We start from the raw sequence: 17,249 nt of genomic DNA, 5'->3' as shown, positions 1-17,249 counted from the left end.
TGAACCCATGTCTGGAGAACTGAGTCACCATCTGAGTGAGCACCCACAGATTCAGCCCAGGGATCCGAAATAAACGGAACCCGCTGATAAACCACGGACAGAACTCCGGCGTCCCAGAAATAAATGTCCATAAATTTGGCTGAACCAAAGTCACCATCACAGCACCACTGGCAGAAACCGTATCTGTAGAGATCAAACCCTCCCCTCACAGGTAGGTTCTAAGAACAGAAGTTTGTCAGCTTCAGCCCTTCAGTCGAGAATAATACGTTTACCACTGAAGGTTTGGCATTATTTCGGGATAAAAGACCTCCACTGACTCCTCTCTATAGGACATCCTAAAGCAAGTTCCCAGTCTCGGGGTCCTCGGATTGAGCAGCGAGAATGCACCCACCAGAGCTAACATAAACGCGTCTCGGAGGAGAGGCCTCGACTGAGTTCTCGGGAAATGGTCACCAGAGTCGACGATTTCTAAAGGAATATCTGTCGTTATGGAACACCCATAGGACACAATATATCCAACAGAAACCTCGTCTGGAATGTGGGGTTCATGAACGACTTAACATAACAACATGCCACGCAAGCCTCATGACTATCCACTCTAACACCTATGTGTACACTCAAGCCTGGGTAGTGGGCTTATCTCTCATAAAATATCCCATCCCAACAAACAGTCAACCCACAAAACCCACAGATACAACAAACATATGTACATGAATGCAATAAGGTAAAGCAGGTAAATGCTGAAAATATATAATCGTACAAAAGAATAAACACCCAACAAACAAGAAACCTACAAAAGCTAGGAGGGACTCGCTTAGGGAAACCGGTTCCCCAGCAGAGTCGCCAGCTGTCGCAACCCGAAAAATACGGTCTGCGAAAAAAACAACCGGCGAGAAAGAAATGACAGAAGAGTCGCCACCGTGCGTTATTTATCCCAAAGGAGGGAAAGGAAACGCTCGAAGTAAACCTGGAGAAAGGAAAGGAAAAGACAAGGTCTCGCAACCAAATCTTGGGTTCGGGAGTCGATTATGCGAAGGGAAGGTATTAGCACCCCTACGCATCCGTAGTACTCTACGGGATCCACTCTTGTCGTTTCTTGTCTAAAGGGTGTATGTTTATCTAATGTACTATTTACTAAAAGAGAGGGTCAAAGAAAATGACTCGCACGGATGTCGCATCCACTGCATACGTATCTCATCTGAAATGAGAATCAGAGTCTTCGTAGCTCGGCTACCTAGGGGTTAAGGATAAGTGTGCTCGCTAAGACATCGCGTCTTATGCCTACGTATCTCATCGGGAATGAGAATCAGAGCAAAACGTAATTCAACTAACTACGGGAACAAAGGTCTCGATTGCAACTAGGGCAAGAGAAAGGGAAAGGTCTCGATCGCAACGAGGGCGAGAGAAAGGATCGCAACGAGGGCGAAAGAAACAAGGATTAGTTGTTAGTTGTTAGTCAAACTCGGCAAGACATCGCATCTTGTGCCTACGTATCTCATCTGAACATGAGAATCAGAGTTGCCGTAGTTCGGCCACATAGGGATTGCCATCTGAACATGGCACCTACACACAAAAAGGTGGCAAACATGGAGCCCGACTGCCAATCACTGGACTTACATCAGCATCTGAACCCAACAAACCCACACTGGAACCCGAATGCCACTCGATGGACTTACATCAACTTCCAAGCACACAACAAGAACAACAAACAACAAATTGCCAAGGAGTCGGGAACTCGAGCCTAGCAATTGTCAAACAAACACACACAAAAAAAGGAAAAAAGGTGCCCGGAGTGGTCTCGCACGACCACCTGCCTACATACCTCGTCTGGAACAAGGATCAGGGCGATGTAGTTCCCCTTCATAGGGGGTTGAGACACAAAGGTGAAGAAAAAAAAGGCGCCCGGAGAGACCTCGCACGGTCTCCTGCCTACGTACCTCATCTGGTATGAGAATCAGAGCGACGTAGTTCCCCTACATAGGGGTTGCCATCTGAACATGGACTTAGAAAGGAGGACACCAGTTGTGTCAAAGGAGAGTGGGCAATGTGTTCACGTCCTAGCAGTAGGTGTCGCAGCTCGCTGAATCGAGTCTTAGGCAGTTACCTCTTTGCAATAGAACGGACTACATGCCACAAGATCGGAGACGCTCGGAAAGGTCTAAAAGAAATGGGGAAGCTCTGCCCTAGAGTTGTCATGCAATGTGTACTTAAGTGTTTAGGATTTACAAATGGGAACATCTACCTAATGTTAGCATGCAAAGGAATATGGGAAAACTACCTATGTTATCATACAAAAGGATGTGGGAATCCTACTTATGTTATCATACAAAAGGTTCTATCTAATGGGTGCTACCTAATCGGAACAAGAATCGACGAATGGAGCGAGGAGAAGTGTTAGGGATGAGGGTAGATGGCGATGCATGAAGCAATCGACTTACAAGGTTGATGACGATGCATAAAGTAGTCGACTTACAAGGTTGATGGCGATGCATAAAGCAATCGACTTACAAAAGGGTGGAGGAATACGTGCTGGTTCTGTTAGGTTTTGAGAAAAGTGATCACTCGACGTTGGATCGAGGTTTTGGTCTTGTTTCGAAATGGTTATCGGGTATTCATTTTATTTCTTGTATTAACAGATGAATAAAAAATGAAAGAATATTATACATTTCATGGGAGAGGGATACATTTGTTATGAATGGGGGTTGTCATGGCAATCAAAACAATATAAATATATGCCTCATACACCATACAAGTAGGCCACAGTTAATCAAACAAGTAAGGTATAAACAAATATATAATCGAATCAAATAATCAAAGAATGAAATAATAAAGCATTAAACAACGTATGAGTGTAAGTGTAAGGGAACCGGCTCATTGTAAGAAAGCCCAAGAGTAAGCTATGTGAGGTTGATGGCGATGCTTAAAAAGCAATCGACTTACAAGGGTGTAAAAAAATGGGCTCGATATTAAATCGAGAAAGTATGATTTTTATAGTTTAAAAAATGGTTTTGAACTAAATTCAAATACAATAACTACGCATTATTAACACATGAAATTATAATAAGCATAAAAAAAGATATTAACAAAATACTAAAAGAATAAAAAATGCTAAAAGAAAAATAATATAACTAAAAGAAATAAAATGCTAAAAAACACCAATCATGAGTATTGAACCCACCCCACTCAAGAAAATGCACACTGCCCTTCTCCACCAGACCACTCAACAATATTTGCTACTGATATACTATGTTAAATATATGAACCGGACTAAAAAGATTTAAATAAAAAAACAAAATAAACATTTTTATGGGTTTTTTATTATCTCTGTTAAAAACAAAATAAGCTAAATAAATAAAAAGTAATATAATAATAAAAGAAATAAAAGCATATACATTTTTCTGATTTTTGTGTTAAAAACAAACTAAATTAAATAATAAAAGAAAAAATTAAAAAAAGAAAAAAGAAAATGGAAACAGAAGCTCGTCTCCCTCACTCGAGCTCAAACCTTCAGCACCTCACTCGCATCTTTCCATCTCACACACGAATCCCTCTCTCGCTCTCAACAAACCCCTCTCAATCACTCTCAACTCTCACAATATTTTCAACAGCAAGCACATGAGAAAGATAAACAAGAAAGAAAGAGAAATACTTACAAAGTGTCGTGGTGGTGGTGGCGGTGAAGAACGTATAGACGCCGGCCTCCAGGTAAACGGTTCTAGGTCTTTTTCCTTCCTCAGATTTCCGCCTCTAGCTTTTCTGTGAACAGTGGCCGCTCCTCCAACCTTTAGAAATTAGGGTTTTTTCTCTTTGATTTTTGCCTCTCAGTTTCTGTTGTGCTCTAGGTTCTTTTTCTTACTGATTCCTCCCTTTTTATAATCCCATTGCTAGGGTTTGGATGAGCTCAAAAGAGTATGGAATTGGAAGTGCTTTCTTTTTGTGCTGCTCTGTTGTCTATCCCATTTTGGTGTTTGCTCTGAAAAAGGTAACATGTACCTTGTACTTCTTCTGTGAAAATGTTTCATTTTGTTGCTTGTGAATTTTTACCATCTTACTGAGTTGTTGTGATTTTACTGCAGTGAATTTTCTTGCAACTTTGAGGCTTCTGTTAACAACACTCAACCTTGCAAGAGTAGCTTGTTTCTCCATGTGAAAACTTCACTGTTGGTAAGAAACAAATTCACCGCTGTAACTCACTTGAATATATGTTTTCCCTTTTTTTTGGAATTGGACTGATTTTTGTGTGTTGTTGCTGCAGCAGTATTGAATAAACCATCTCCTTGTCCTGATTTGCACGACTTAGAAGTTAGTAGGGAAAGAACCCTCTGATCTAACAAACCAAACTCATCATCCTCATACTGAGTTAACTGCTTCCTCTGAAAGGACTGCATTCTGAATACTCGATGTATGCGATCGGCAACTTGTGTAGCATTGCGGACAGCGGTTAGAGAATCCTTAAGACAGAGGGCATCAGGCATATCATTATAGACCACAGGTGTTGCAGTTCGCTCCAAAACTGTCTGTACTGTTTTCATTCCTGGAACTTCTTGCTTACCACCTTTTTGTTGATCATCCACTGTGAGGGTTTCAAGGTGGCTTGTTAATGAAGATTCTGCTAAAAAAAACCAGAGAGTCCTTTGTGCCCATTGCTAGAGGCGAGATCTGCAGCTGTTCTACCTGAAGGAAACTCTGGAGATGGATCCTCCAGTTCGGTCTCTGTGGCAGCACCGACCTTGATGACAGCAACTCCACCAGACAACTTAGCGATTCTCTCGGCGAGTTTCTCAGAATCATAAATTGAGTCTGTCTCAGACAACTCTTTCTTTAGTTGTGCAACCCTGGATTGCAACTCATCCTTTGATGCAGCATTGGCAATAATAGTGGTAGAATCCTTGGAGATGGTCACCTTCCGGGCCAAACCAAGTTGTTCAATTGTCGTGTTTTCAACGAGAAGGCCCAGATCACTGGCTTGGAACTCAGCACCTGTCAATATAGCAATGTCTTGAAGAAGGGCCTTTCTTCTTTCACCAAATCCTGGAGCTTTGATGGCAGCGACATTAAGGATACCACGCAGCTTATTGACAACAAGGGTCGCCAAAGCCCCACCAGTGATATCTTCAGAAATGATAAGCAAGGGGGCTCTCAATTGAGTGGTTTTCTCCAGCAGAGGAATGATATCTTTGATTGCTGAAATCTTCTGGTCGGTAATCAAGACTCTAGCGTTCTCAAATTCAACAATTGATTTCTCTGGATTTGTTACAAACTGAGGGGAGATATATCCTCTATCAATCTCCATTCCTTCTTCAACTTCAACTGTCGTGTCAAACGAGGAAGAAGACTCAATGGATAAAACACCATCGGGTCCAACCTTGTCAATCGCTTCAGCAATCATTTTTCCAATCAACTCATCATTTCCAGCAGAAATAGTAGCAACAGCTTTTATATCATCTCCACCTTTAACAGGCCTAGCCAACTTCTCAAGCTCTTCCACCAAAGCCGCCACAGTTTTATCAATTCCTTTCTTGATCGACACAGGATTAGCACCCGATGTTACATTGAGAAGTCCAAGCTTAATAATTTCCCTAGCCAGAATCGAAGCCGTTGTAGTCCCATCACCAGCAGAGTCATTAGTTTTACTTGCAACCTCCCTTATAAGAGCTGCACCAGCATTTTCCATGGGATCAGGAAGCTCAATAGCTCTTGCAATTGTCACACCATCATTAACTACCTTAGGACTTCCAAACTCATCCAACACAACATTCCTCCCTCTGGGTCCAAGAGTGAGGCCAACAGCATCGGTAAGTTTATCAATTCCGGCTTGCATAGCGGAGCGTGAATGTTGGTCAAAGGCGATATCTTTAGCGGCGGCTTTAACCACAAAACGGTTAGGTTTCTGCCTGAAATTGACCCTTCCATGTTGTTTAACCTTCTTGCTGAGACTGGTCTGTGCACTTGTTACCACTGAGGCATGACCCCTGAATTTTGATACAACAGATGCATCTACAAGATCCCGGCAATAGACGAAGCCATCCTCAGAGCCACCAGTTACATGAGCATCCGTATTGGTAAGGCAGCAATCCAATTTGTATGACTTATTAGTGTGGCCCTTATATTCTTGTAACAGTTCACCTGTGGTTCTGTCCAAAAGACGCACAGTAGAGTCTAGGCAACCGGCTAGGATGCAGTTGCCATCATTTGACAATGATATACAGTTGACAGATTGCCCAAAGCTAAAAGATATTTCTCTGCCAATACGAATGCCAAATATCCGAACAGTTCCATCAACACTTCCTCCAATAATTTCAGTTTTTGTTAAACAGACAGACATCACACTGTCTGCAAATGTGTCAATAACCTGTATTGGCTCAGTGTTGTGGGATTTTGGTACTGCGGTAAGTTAACTTGTTTTGCACTGTTATGATTGTTTGAAAGAACCAAATGCTGCCATGCATCTTTTGTTATGTGATATGAAGAAATGATTGCAATGAGTTCGCATTGGTCTTTATCAAGGGTTTAAATCCCTGTGTACAAACTTACAAGGCTAGCCAGCATGGAAGACCGACTTAGGATGCCATAAATGTCATGGTTTGCTGCTAATTCCTGTTGTTGCTCTAAAGGTAAGATTCAGATCTTTTGCAATCTTCTCACAATCCTTGTATGAAATTTTTTTCAGTAAGATCATGTTGTTGTGCAGGATGGTTCCTTGCTCAATATTTTGCATTGCAGGATTTGACATATTGTTGCTAAACCATCATGGCAGGTCTGATGTATGACCTGAAGTGAATCCCTGATATGGAATTGTTAGATGATTTCCTGCTGGTTACGTAACAGGCTCATAACTTGGTCACTGCAGGGTTTGTTATGGGTTGCATTACGGTTCTTGGTTGGCTCAAACAGGGCAATGGTATCCAGCATGTTTTTTTTGCAAAAATTGTTGTGGCTTCCATTCATTTTTTTTGTTTAATGATGCTCTGAACCAATGTCTACTGCAGGGTCCAAAAGAAACTCCTCATGCGTTTTGCTACAACCTGCGGGCGGACACCGAGAGCCCAACCAGTTACGCACTACAGTTCGCGGATGGAGCTTTGATGGAGGCATTGGCAGAACCTATACCAGAGGATCCTGATGACTGGATATGATGGCCTATGAAATTAGATACGTAATGTTGAACAAAATTTGCAACTTTCTCAAAGTTATGAAATAAACTCTGTACTGAATTCTCCAACATGTTAGTTACTGTTGCGGCTTGCCTCTGTGTGTGTGGGTGCTATTGTTTTGCAGGTTGTAGGAATTTATTTGTTTGCTTTTCCCATCATCATGTAGTATACAATCTCCATCAACTGTCTCGTTTATTTGAATGACTGAATCAGTCCCAAGTTCAATGTTATTCAAAGAAGCTCCAACCTCATTTCTAGGACCACTTTCATCATTATCACAAAAACATTCGACACCATTGTGCCTTTTGCAAAAAAGACTGCCTTGGACAAGGAAGACTCGGGACACTTTTCTTTACACGTGTTACATGTATTAAGAGAAGCAAAGTCAACAATTAATGGATTAGATTGTTGTATATCACCATCTTTACCGGAAACTGTTGCAAAAGGATTCCTTGTACTACTAATCTGAGAAGAATCATAAAATTCATTGGCTTTGTTAGTTGAAATTGTAACTGAATTTGGTGCCATCAGTGTAAGAATAAAAATGAAACCTTTTTATTTGTGTCAAAACCAAAAACTGAATTTTGATCAATGGCAAAGGAAGATGATTAGAGATTTTTTTCTTCAACGCTAAAGGGTCATGGTTATATTATTACAGTTTTTTTTGGTATGTGTGATTGGTTTCTGAAAAATGAATGAAAGAAAATCAGAGAGATTTGTTATGGAATTTTGTGAATAAGAGAGTATGTTTAGAGAGAGAGAGAGAGAAGAAGTTCTTCAGTGTTGTTTTACCACATGTAACAGTACCTTTGGTGTAATTTGGATATGGACATGGGTTTATTTTAGGGTTTTCGGATTTGGGTCGACTTTGGTCAAAGTTGACCAAAAAGTCAACTGTTGACCAAAGTCAACAATTGGTCAAAAGTGTCAATTTTTGTATTTTTCTTGTATGGAACCATATGTACTGGTTTAAACATGGATGAAATAGATTGAAATGGATTAACAAATGGTTTGAAGTTGGTTTCCAACTTGTTTTGCCTTATGACTTGAATGTTTGACTTTGAAAAGAACATGACTGATAATGCACATGAACAAACACCATGACTTTGGACCAAGACCAATCCTCATGTAAAAACCAAAGTAAGGTTAGGCCAAGCACGCTAAACAAACATAAAAAATTCAGGACCAAAATCGGGGTATGACACACATTACAAGTATTTGGATGACTTCGATATTCAATCGCTTCCGCTCAAGAAAACCTTCATCTCTCCGAACTCCTTGCTCTCTGTAATACTTGATTTCTTGACAATAATGTGTTTTGCCTCGTTCCAAGATGATCTTTTCTTTGGTAGAAGGTTCCCTTATATAGTGAAAATTCCAAGCAACAGGTGGACACGTCCAAAAATATCTCCGCAAGCCCCATAATCAAAAAGCCGATAAAAAAGGAAAATTTTGGGCTTGGGTTGACACGGCCCGTGTCTGCTGACACGGGTGACCATGTCAGCTCACTACTTCACTTGACACGCCCATGGGGGCTTGACACGATTGAGGATAAAGCCTGACACGGGCGATGTCAGCTGACACGAACGAGCGTGTCAGGCTACTGTTTTTGCTTTCATTCTCATTTTACCTGACACAACCCATGTCAGGTGACACAAGTGGCCGTGTCAGGCCTCCTCTATCGGGGGTTTTTCCATTCCTTTGCTTGCCAAAATTCTGCCTTGTCTCACTCTGAGTTCCTCAGTTCTTCCATCTGGACCTGTTGGATAAAAACACAGACATCCCACGCGTAAAATCATGAAAATATAAAGTAAAACATGACAATGAATTGAAATGCTTAAATATTATATGGGAAGTAAAATTGCCTTGAAAAATACCAAAATGCTTGGATAGTGTCTCAAAATCCTCGGTTTCTTGTCGGATCAATAACGAAAACTTAAAGAAAATGGTGACTGATCACGACACAAAACTAATTGTTAGTATTCACTTAGCTCCAACAAGGTGTGAACATATATTCTGTGATAAGTCAACCAAACACTACTCGAGAAGATAAATAACAACAGGACTTCCAATAAGCCACTCCTACTCTTTCAACTCAAACAAGATGTACTTACGATGAACCTTGACATTACCACACACTTACGATTGGAACCATCCTCTAATCCAATTACCGATTACACAATTCATCATATCGGGGTTACTTATTTAGATGACTTGCTACAGACAAATCCTCATCGTCTCCTCATGAGTTCATATGACATAGTTTGTCTCACATTCTACACTTATTCCCCATACTCAAGCTTGGCTTATCTTCCGTTGTTTACCATAAACTTAACTCCTCAGAACACCAGACTCACTACTCAACAAAGAGTGTGTTACTTTGCATTCATCTCAAGACAAGGAATCAATTACACACACTTGTGATCATAATGCTACTATCACATACTTCTCTTAATACCAAGGTTCAACTTTCTCCACTACATTCTATCCTCTAGAAGTTCCCGTACATGGAAAATCATTAACTACATGCTTCTATCTTAACCTCAATGAAATCCTTTAAACTCCATAGTCCCTTTGTCTGAAATACATTCCATTATGATAGTTGCATGGCAAGGTTTATACTATTCCCAACTTTGTGTTCACTTCTCTTCTAGACAGAGAAGTTGCATGGCAAGGTTTATACATTCCATTGTAATTCTCTTGATTCCAATTACATAATCATTCCACTAGAATTCCTTGAATCCAAATTACTTGCCCTTTTTCCTTAACACATATTTCCTTTAACCAATCCCACTAGAACTTGTGTTGATCTGTAATGCTTGTTCTCTCTTCGACCCAAATCTCTTATAACTGATCTTTAGGTAACTATTCATCCCATAATGGTCTCTTATTAACACTGAACTTCTGACAAATTTTCCTGAACTCGGACTTCCTTCTAAGATTTGGTATACTTGGTTTATCTTCTACTTTTTGCCTGATGCAAACTTGTTCCACTTGAGGTAGACAATCATATCCTCGAACCTCTTCTTATACTTCACCACTACTTCAGACCCTTACAAATATGTTTAACTTCCCTATCTCTCAAGCCCTTAACCTTTTAGAAGATACCATTCCGAAGAATTCTCTGAAGTACTCTTGTTTCCCCAAGATGTCCTAGTTGCAACATCCTAAACCCGACACATAATTTATCACATAAGTTAAATATAAAATAAAACCACGTACGGTGTCACGCATTCATAACACACATGACCTACTCCGTAACATGGGTTTCAACAGTAAGTTTTAATACACACATTTGTAATAAGGATGTTTACACGACATCCCACTTATCCGAATCATACCTGGGATGTTTAAACGACATCCTTCTCATCTGATTGGTATTGTATATTCACAAAATAAGACATTCATAACTTGTCACTGCATGCTCACTTCCATTTTAAAGTATCATTGTAGTGGAATTATTATCACAATTATGGAAGATAAAGCAAGTAATAACATCTAGTGTACACTTCAATTGTAATAAATAAATAAGAGAGTTCTAATCAATCAACTCAACATCTTAAGAATTCTCAACATCGAAGTTAGTCTTATGACTTGAACATAATCATACATAAGGAATAAAATAAGCGTTTAACCCAACCTAATGTTACATGATCAGAGCAAGGTACCACTAGTAAAAGCGATAAAATAAAGAAGTAATCCAAGAGCTACCTTCCACTTACTTCTACAATAATACTCTTGAGTATCTGCACGATGCCCATGTAAAGACAACATTCAAGTAGAAGGGGTGAGAATTCATTTCAATAATAACGAAATAGAATGAAGAATAGAGTACAACATTTACACAATCATGCACAACAATATATCACATTCTAACATTCCAATCATAATCAACATCATACACGACTACATCTCAATTATCGTCAACATCATACAAAACTGTATCTCAATTATCATTAACATCATATGCAATAACATCTCATCCAACAACGCATCAACAACAATTAATACAAATGCAACACTTATGCAATGTACTCAACACCGACTCAACATGCATGTGGTACCAAATATGAAAACTCAGGTTCATCTCACTCCATGATCCCCACCATAGGTAATGCTTCACTAATCCCCCATAATAGGAATTAGCTACTCGCACTCGATCCATCACAACGAGATCGAGGCTCACCAAAACTCGTTACCATCAACATAGGTAACATTTCACTAATCCATCATAATAAGAGTTAACTACTCGTACCTGATCCATTGATCACAATAAATCACACTATGTATTTGACTCGGATTGCATATTTTTATTAGGTCTTTATTATCATTTTGCTTGTGTTATGCTTTCTTTTGTGTTGTTTTCAGGTATTTAGCTCTTTCAGGACTTTTGTAGAAGAAACGAAGCAAAAAGACCATAAAATCAGGGTTTTCGGAAAATATTGTACTCGTGGCGTTCTGCATGGCGGCCGCTATAGGAGAAGCCATGACACATCAGCCCTCAACCAGGTGGAAACTGCCACGATCCCACGAACTTCCCCATTTACTCACATGGCGAGCGCCATGGAGGGGTGGCGGGCGCCACCTTTGAATTCCACGTTCCCACTAAAGAGAAGTTGAAGGGCATCCTGGTCTTTGCATGAAGTTGAGTTCCTCTATAAATAGGTCGTTCTAGTTCACTTCCAAATCATCCAACTTAGTTTACAACACTAAGACTATATTATCATCTGTAAAAGCGGTAATCCGTCACATCGAGGGGTTATCGCACCTTAGTGTAATTGAGTTGGAGCACTTTGATTTTGTTGTCGTCTTTATTTTCAAAGTCAAAGGTTTATTTACTTCCTTGTAACAGATTTGAAGCCTCCGTTTGGAGCAGGTTCTAATTTAATCGCCTTTTTATTTTACTTGCCATGCTTTACTTTATCTAAATCCTTGCCATGCTTTACTTTATTTACTTTATTTAATTCTTTGCCATGTTTTACTTTATTTAATTCCTTGCCATGCTTTACCTTATTTAATTTTCTCGCCATTATCTTTATTGCTCGTTTTAATTGTTTTACACGCTTTACTTGTTCTTCATGCCTTACATTCTAAACTTCTTTTCAACATGTTCAATATCGTTGTATTTGTTTGTATCACCATGTTTGGATAAATCTTTCAAAGGTTAGAATGTAAGGATCGCGGTTAAAGAGATGTTTCACATATTGCATTTGTAGAAATGCTTTAGGGGCTGTTTTGATTTTTAATTCGAGTTTTCTGAAAAACACTTGGTTAGTTTTAAATATTCAAGGAGTGCGAAAGCACCCTGACTTAGTTAACTAGGAATTTTTATCACTTTAAGGAAAAACGATTTTTAAAACTGTTTTCGGACACGTTGATAGATTTAAAATCAGGAAACTCCTTGGGTAAACTTTCCGAATCAAAATCAATTTTCAACTAAGCTTACGAGTCTTATTTCTTAAAAATAGGTTTACTACTTTAGCATTCTGCGCACCTTTTATAAGTGACAATAAAAGGCCTTAATTTAAGGGTAAACTCGGTTCTGAATACGCGAAAGCGACAGTTCTTGTTAAATGGATTCTTTTCAAGAGTAGAAAATATTGCCCCATAGGTAGTTCTATTTAGACAATCGAAGCATCATTTAACTAACGTGAAATACATTCAAGCCTATCTTTATCTGCACTGTATTTATCATTTTCTTTATTTACTGCTATTTTGCGACATCAATATCTCATTTGTACTGCCTTAGATAAACATCGTAACAATAGTAATCGATAGATTGACGATTTGGTCTCTGTGGCATCGATAATCTTTTATATTACTCTGACCTGATTCGTGCACTTGCGAATATAGCGATCATCCATCACGATAGAATTAAGGCTCACCAAAATTGGACCGAAGCCCGTACACCAAGATGCATGACTCTTAAATAACAGTCATTAACACAACAAGGTTCACCTAAAGGATCCACACACAGATCTCATCATTTATGCATCACGTCATTCATCATGTAACAACCAATTCATGTTTCCATATGAATAATATCAACAAATAATAGCAACTCGTCAACATCTTAACATCATCGACATAACAACATAATCATCACACCACGATATTACAATAATGCAATGATTAATCAACCAAACGTATAAACCAATACATTTATTAACATATTATGCATGTGAATATTATCAAAACATATCTACAATAACTACCATGTTATAAGTATGATCGTTAGCTTTCTAACACTTCAAACGGCATCAAAATCGGATTTACGAATTAAAAGTTTGACCAAAATCGTTGAGATATGTCAACAATTCATTAACCGAACATATAACAAAACTTCACCAACATAGTAGGCATAAGAATAATACTTAAACAATTCACTGATCACCATCATGTTATATCTCTGAGAGTCAGCTTTCTAATACTTCAAACCCCAACCAAAAATGATTCACGAGTTGAAAGTTATGATCAAAACCGTGCACGAAGGCGTTAGTAAAAAGTTGTTGTTTTCTAAAATTTCCAACACAATTTTCATCTTCTTCAACCACAAAAATGTTCATGAAATAATCATCAAATTTATTTTATCCCTGAAACAAAGTTATAACACTCTATTTCATATATCCAACACTTCAAACGGTACTTGATTTTGACTTACGAATAAAAAGTTATAACCAAAACGAGTTCGAATGGAAATTATAAAAAAAAGCTCGCGATTGTGACAGACAAAATGTAAAATTTTCAGCGTTTTTTATCGTTGGAGGCCTTCCGGACCTCCGATTTCGATTCTGTAAAAAGTCAAACGCTCAGAAAATTACAACTCATGCAATACTCTAATTATCTAAAATTGATTTATAGTTTTAACACAATTAAATCATTTAATAACAATTTTAAGATTATGCCTAAAACCTTCAAAATTGTAACGATGATGAATATAAGTTCAATCATCAAAACAGAAAACTACACATATATAAGACACACGAAATTCATCATATAATCATCATAGCATCCAAAGTCAAAATTATGATTCAAAAAACCCAACCCTAAGGAGGTTAAGGGTTCCTTCATTTTATCGTTCTATCGTACCCTTTACTATTGGAACAAGTTCTCACCCTTACCTTAGATTTTCCAACAATATGCACACTTCAAGCTCTAACAATGTAATTTTCCTTTAGCCCTAACCTTTGCCTCTTCTCACCACAAAATTCTATTTTAAGTAAAACCCTCCAAACTCTCTTACTAACCTTGTTATCATTAACCTAATCCCCCCTCATTTAGGAACTTCCATCATTGCCCTCACTTATCATCTTATTTACCACCATACCCCTCTTGACTTTAATTTTCTTTTAATAAAATAATACTAATAATATTCTTCCTTTTCTCCTTACTATTTCTACTCTTCTATTTTATTCCAACCAATTACATAAAATAGTTATAGACTAATTATTAAAAATTCTCATTATCCCCATTAAATAAGTAAAATAACTAAACTTCGTTATTTAATTAAGATACTCATATTCTAGTTATTTTATTATTTATTTAATTAATTTGGATAAAACACTATTTATTTCAATCACTAATTAAAATTCTAATTAATTATCAACAACTATACCAAACTCTTACTCCCTTCATACTTCTATTTCAAGGATACCTACCCTCACAATCCTACACAATTAATTTAAAACACTCATTAATCATATAAAAATCTAAATAATTCAAATTAATTAATTAATTAAAATTCGGGGTGTTACAACTCTTTCCCACCTAAGAAAAATTCGCCCTCGAAAATTACATGAGGAAAACAGAGTCGGATACGACTCCGTTAGCTGCTTCTCACGCTCCCAAGTCATGCTCCCACCAGCTGGTCTACCCCAAACTACCTTCACTAAGGAAATCTCTTTACCATGCATCTGTTTCACTTCCCGAACCTCTATCCGCACGGGTGATACATCAATACTCAGATTATCTCCCACCTGCACATCATCCACCGGGATCACATGAGATGGATCTGAAATATATCTCCTCAACTGAGACACATGAAACACATCATGAAGATTAGCAAGCGGCGGAGGCAAATCAATTTGATAGGCCACATCTCCTATCCTCAGTAAAATCTGGTACATGCCAACAAAACACGGCGTGACGTTTTGAGACTTCAAAGCTCGACCAACACCAGCTACATGCATAACTCTCAAAACCACGTGATCTCCCACCTGGCACTCAAGGGTTTTCCTCCTCTTGTCATGGTAAGTTTTCTGATGACTCTACGATGCTTTCATTATTTCTTGGATCATCTTGATCTTTTCAGTCGTCAAGTGAACAATCTCAGGTCTAAGCACAACACGTTCGCCCGACTCATACTAACATATATAAGTTCTACACCTCCTACCATACAACGCCTCATATGGTCCATTCTGAAACTAGAATAGAAACTGTTGTTTTAGGTAGACTCAATCAACGACAAGTAACTATCCCAAATACCGCTTTGTTCTAGCACACAAGCCCTCAACAAGTCCTCCAAAGACTCGATAGTCCTCTCTATTTGATCATCCGTCTATGTAAGATACGAAGAACTCAACTTCAGCTTAGTACCCAAAGTAGCTTGCAGACTCTCCCAGAACCTTAACGTAAATCTCAGATCTCTATCTGACACAATACTTGAAGGATTACCATTCAGCTTCACAATCTCATCAATATATAATTCATCCAGCTTCTGCAAATGATAATTGACCTGCATCGGTACAAAATAAGCCGATTTGGTCAATCTATCCACAATCACCCAAATTGAATCACATCCCTTCTCAAGAATACTTCTCTTAAGTTCAGGTACATCAGAAACAAAAATTATATCTTTGAACATCATCACACCATTTTCATCAACTCGGAAATCAGATCTATTACATTGGTCAATTAATGTGAGACGATCTATCAAACTCAAATCAGATCTCTGACCTTCTCTGATCTCTTCAAGGATACCACTCGTCAACTTCAACATACCTAACTTCACATTGTTAGGAGTTTCTCTACCCACCAACTTATATCTTTGAATTGCTCAATCAGTTCTAACTCTCGAGCCATAAGCATCGACCTGTGTAAAGACTTCTTACTCATCGTATCAGCTACAACATTAGCTTTACCTAAATGGTAACTCAATTTAAAATCATAACCCTTCAATAGTTCAAGCCATCTCCCTTGCCTAATATTCGAACCTTCTCATTAAATAAATATTTCAAACACTTGTGATCATTTAACACTTCGAATTTGGAGCCAAATAGGTAGTGCCTCCAAATCTTCAACATGAATACCATTGTTGTCAACTCAAGATCATACGTAGGGTAATTCCTTTCATGAAATCTCAACTATCTCTAAGCATAAGCCACAACCTGACCATTTTGCATCAACACACCTCCCAGACCCATCTTCGAAGCATCATAATATACAACAAAGGACTCACTAGGATTTGTCGAAATCAAAATTGGAGCAGACATCAACTTCTTCTTGAGTTCTTAGAAAATCTTTTCACAATGCACATCCCAACCTAGGCTTAACCCTTTCGAGTCAATTGAGTTAACGATAATGCTAAATTTGAAAAACCTTTAATGAACTTCCTGTAATAACCATCCAATCCAAGAAAAACTTATAATCTTAGTGGAAGACTTCAAAGTCTCCCATTGTAACACGGCATCTATCTTCGATAGATTCACAACTATACCACCACTAGAATCACATGACCAAGGAAACTCACTTCCTTTAACCATAACTCACATTTGGAAAAACTTTGTGTACAAATGGTTCTCTTTCAATGCCTACAATACAATTCACAGATCACGCATAGCCTCATACTACCGTCCCTCTTCTTCACTAACAGTACCGACACACCCCACATAGAAACACTTGGTTAAACAAACTTCTTCTCAAGCAAGTCTTCTAGTTGCTTCTTCAATTCCCCAACTCTAAAGTAGACACCCTATAAATAGTCATCAACACCGGACTGGTACCAGGTACTAAGTCTATAGAAAAATCCACTTCATGTTCCGGAGGTAAATCGCTGATGTCTTCAGAAAACACTGAAGGAAATTCACACACTCCAAG

At 38.4% G+C, this 17,249-nt stretch overlaps 2 protein-coding genes across 2 annotated transcripts; both read right to left on the bottom strand.

The window, feature by feature from the left end:
- Nucleotides 1-4,190: 4,190 nt before the first annotated feature.
- On the bottom strand, nt 4,191-5,942 carry LOC127095860 (ruBisCO large subunit-binding protein subunit alpha, chloroplastic-like). The gene is made up of 2 exons (XM_051034492.1): nt 4,675-5,942; nt 4,191-4,573 (listed from the first exon to the last, which is right to left on the bottom strand). The coding sequence occupies exons 1-2, from the start codon at nt 5,819-5,821 to the stop codon at nt 4,191-4,193; spliced, it is 1,530 nt and encodes a 509-aa protein (XP_050890449.1). The 5' UTR covers nt 5,822-5,942.
- An 8,872-nt stretch (nt 5,943-14,814) lies between these two features.
- LOC127095859 (uncharacterized) lies at nt 14,815-15,343 on the bottom strand. The gene is made up of 2 exons (XM_051034491.1): nt 14,995-15,343; nt 14,815-14,822 (listed from the first exon to the last, which is right to left on the bottom strand). Exons 1-2 carry the CDS (start codon nt 15,341-15,343, stop codon nt 14,815-14,817), a joined length of 357 nt encoding a protein of 118 aa, XP_050890448.1.
- Nucleotides 15,344-17,249: the final 1,906 nt, after the last annotated feature.

This window comes from Lathyrus oleraceus, chromosome 6 (assembly GCF_024323335.1).
Source record: "Lathyrus oleraceus cultivar Zhongwan6 chromosome 6, CAAS_Psat_ZW6_1.0, whole genome shotgun sequence".
In the NCBI taxonomy this organism is placed as follows: domain Eukaryota; kingdom Viridiplantae; phylum Streptophyta; class Magnoliopsida; order Fabales; family Fabaceae; genus Lathyrus; species Lathyrus oleraceus.
This window is presented reverse-complemented; position numbering and strand designations above follow the sequence as displayed.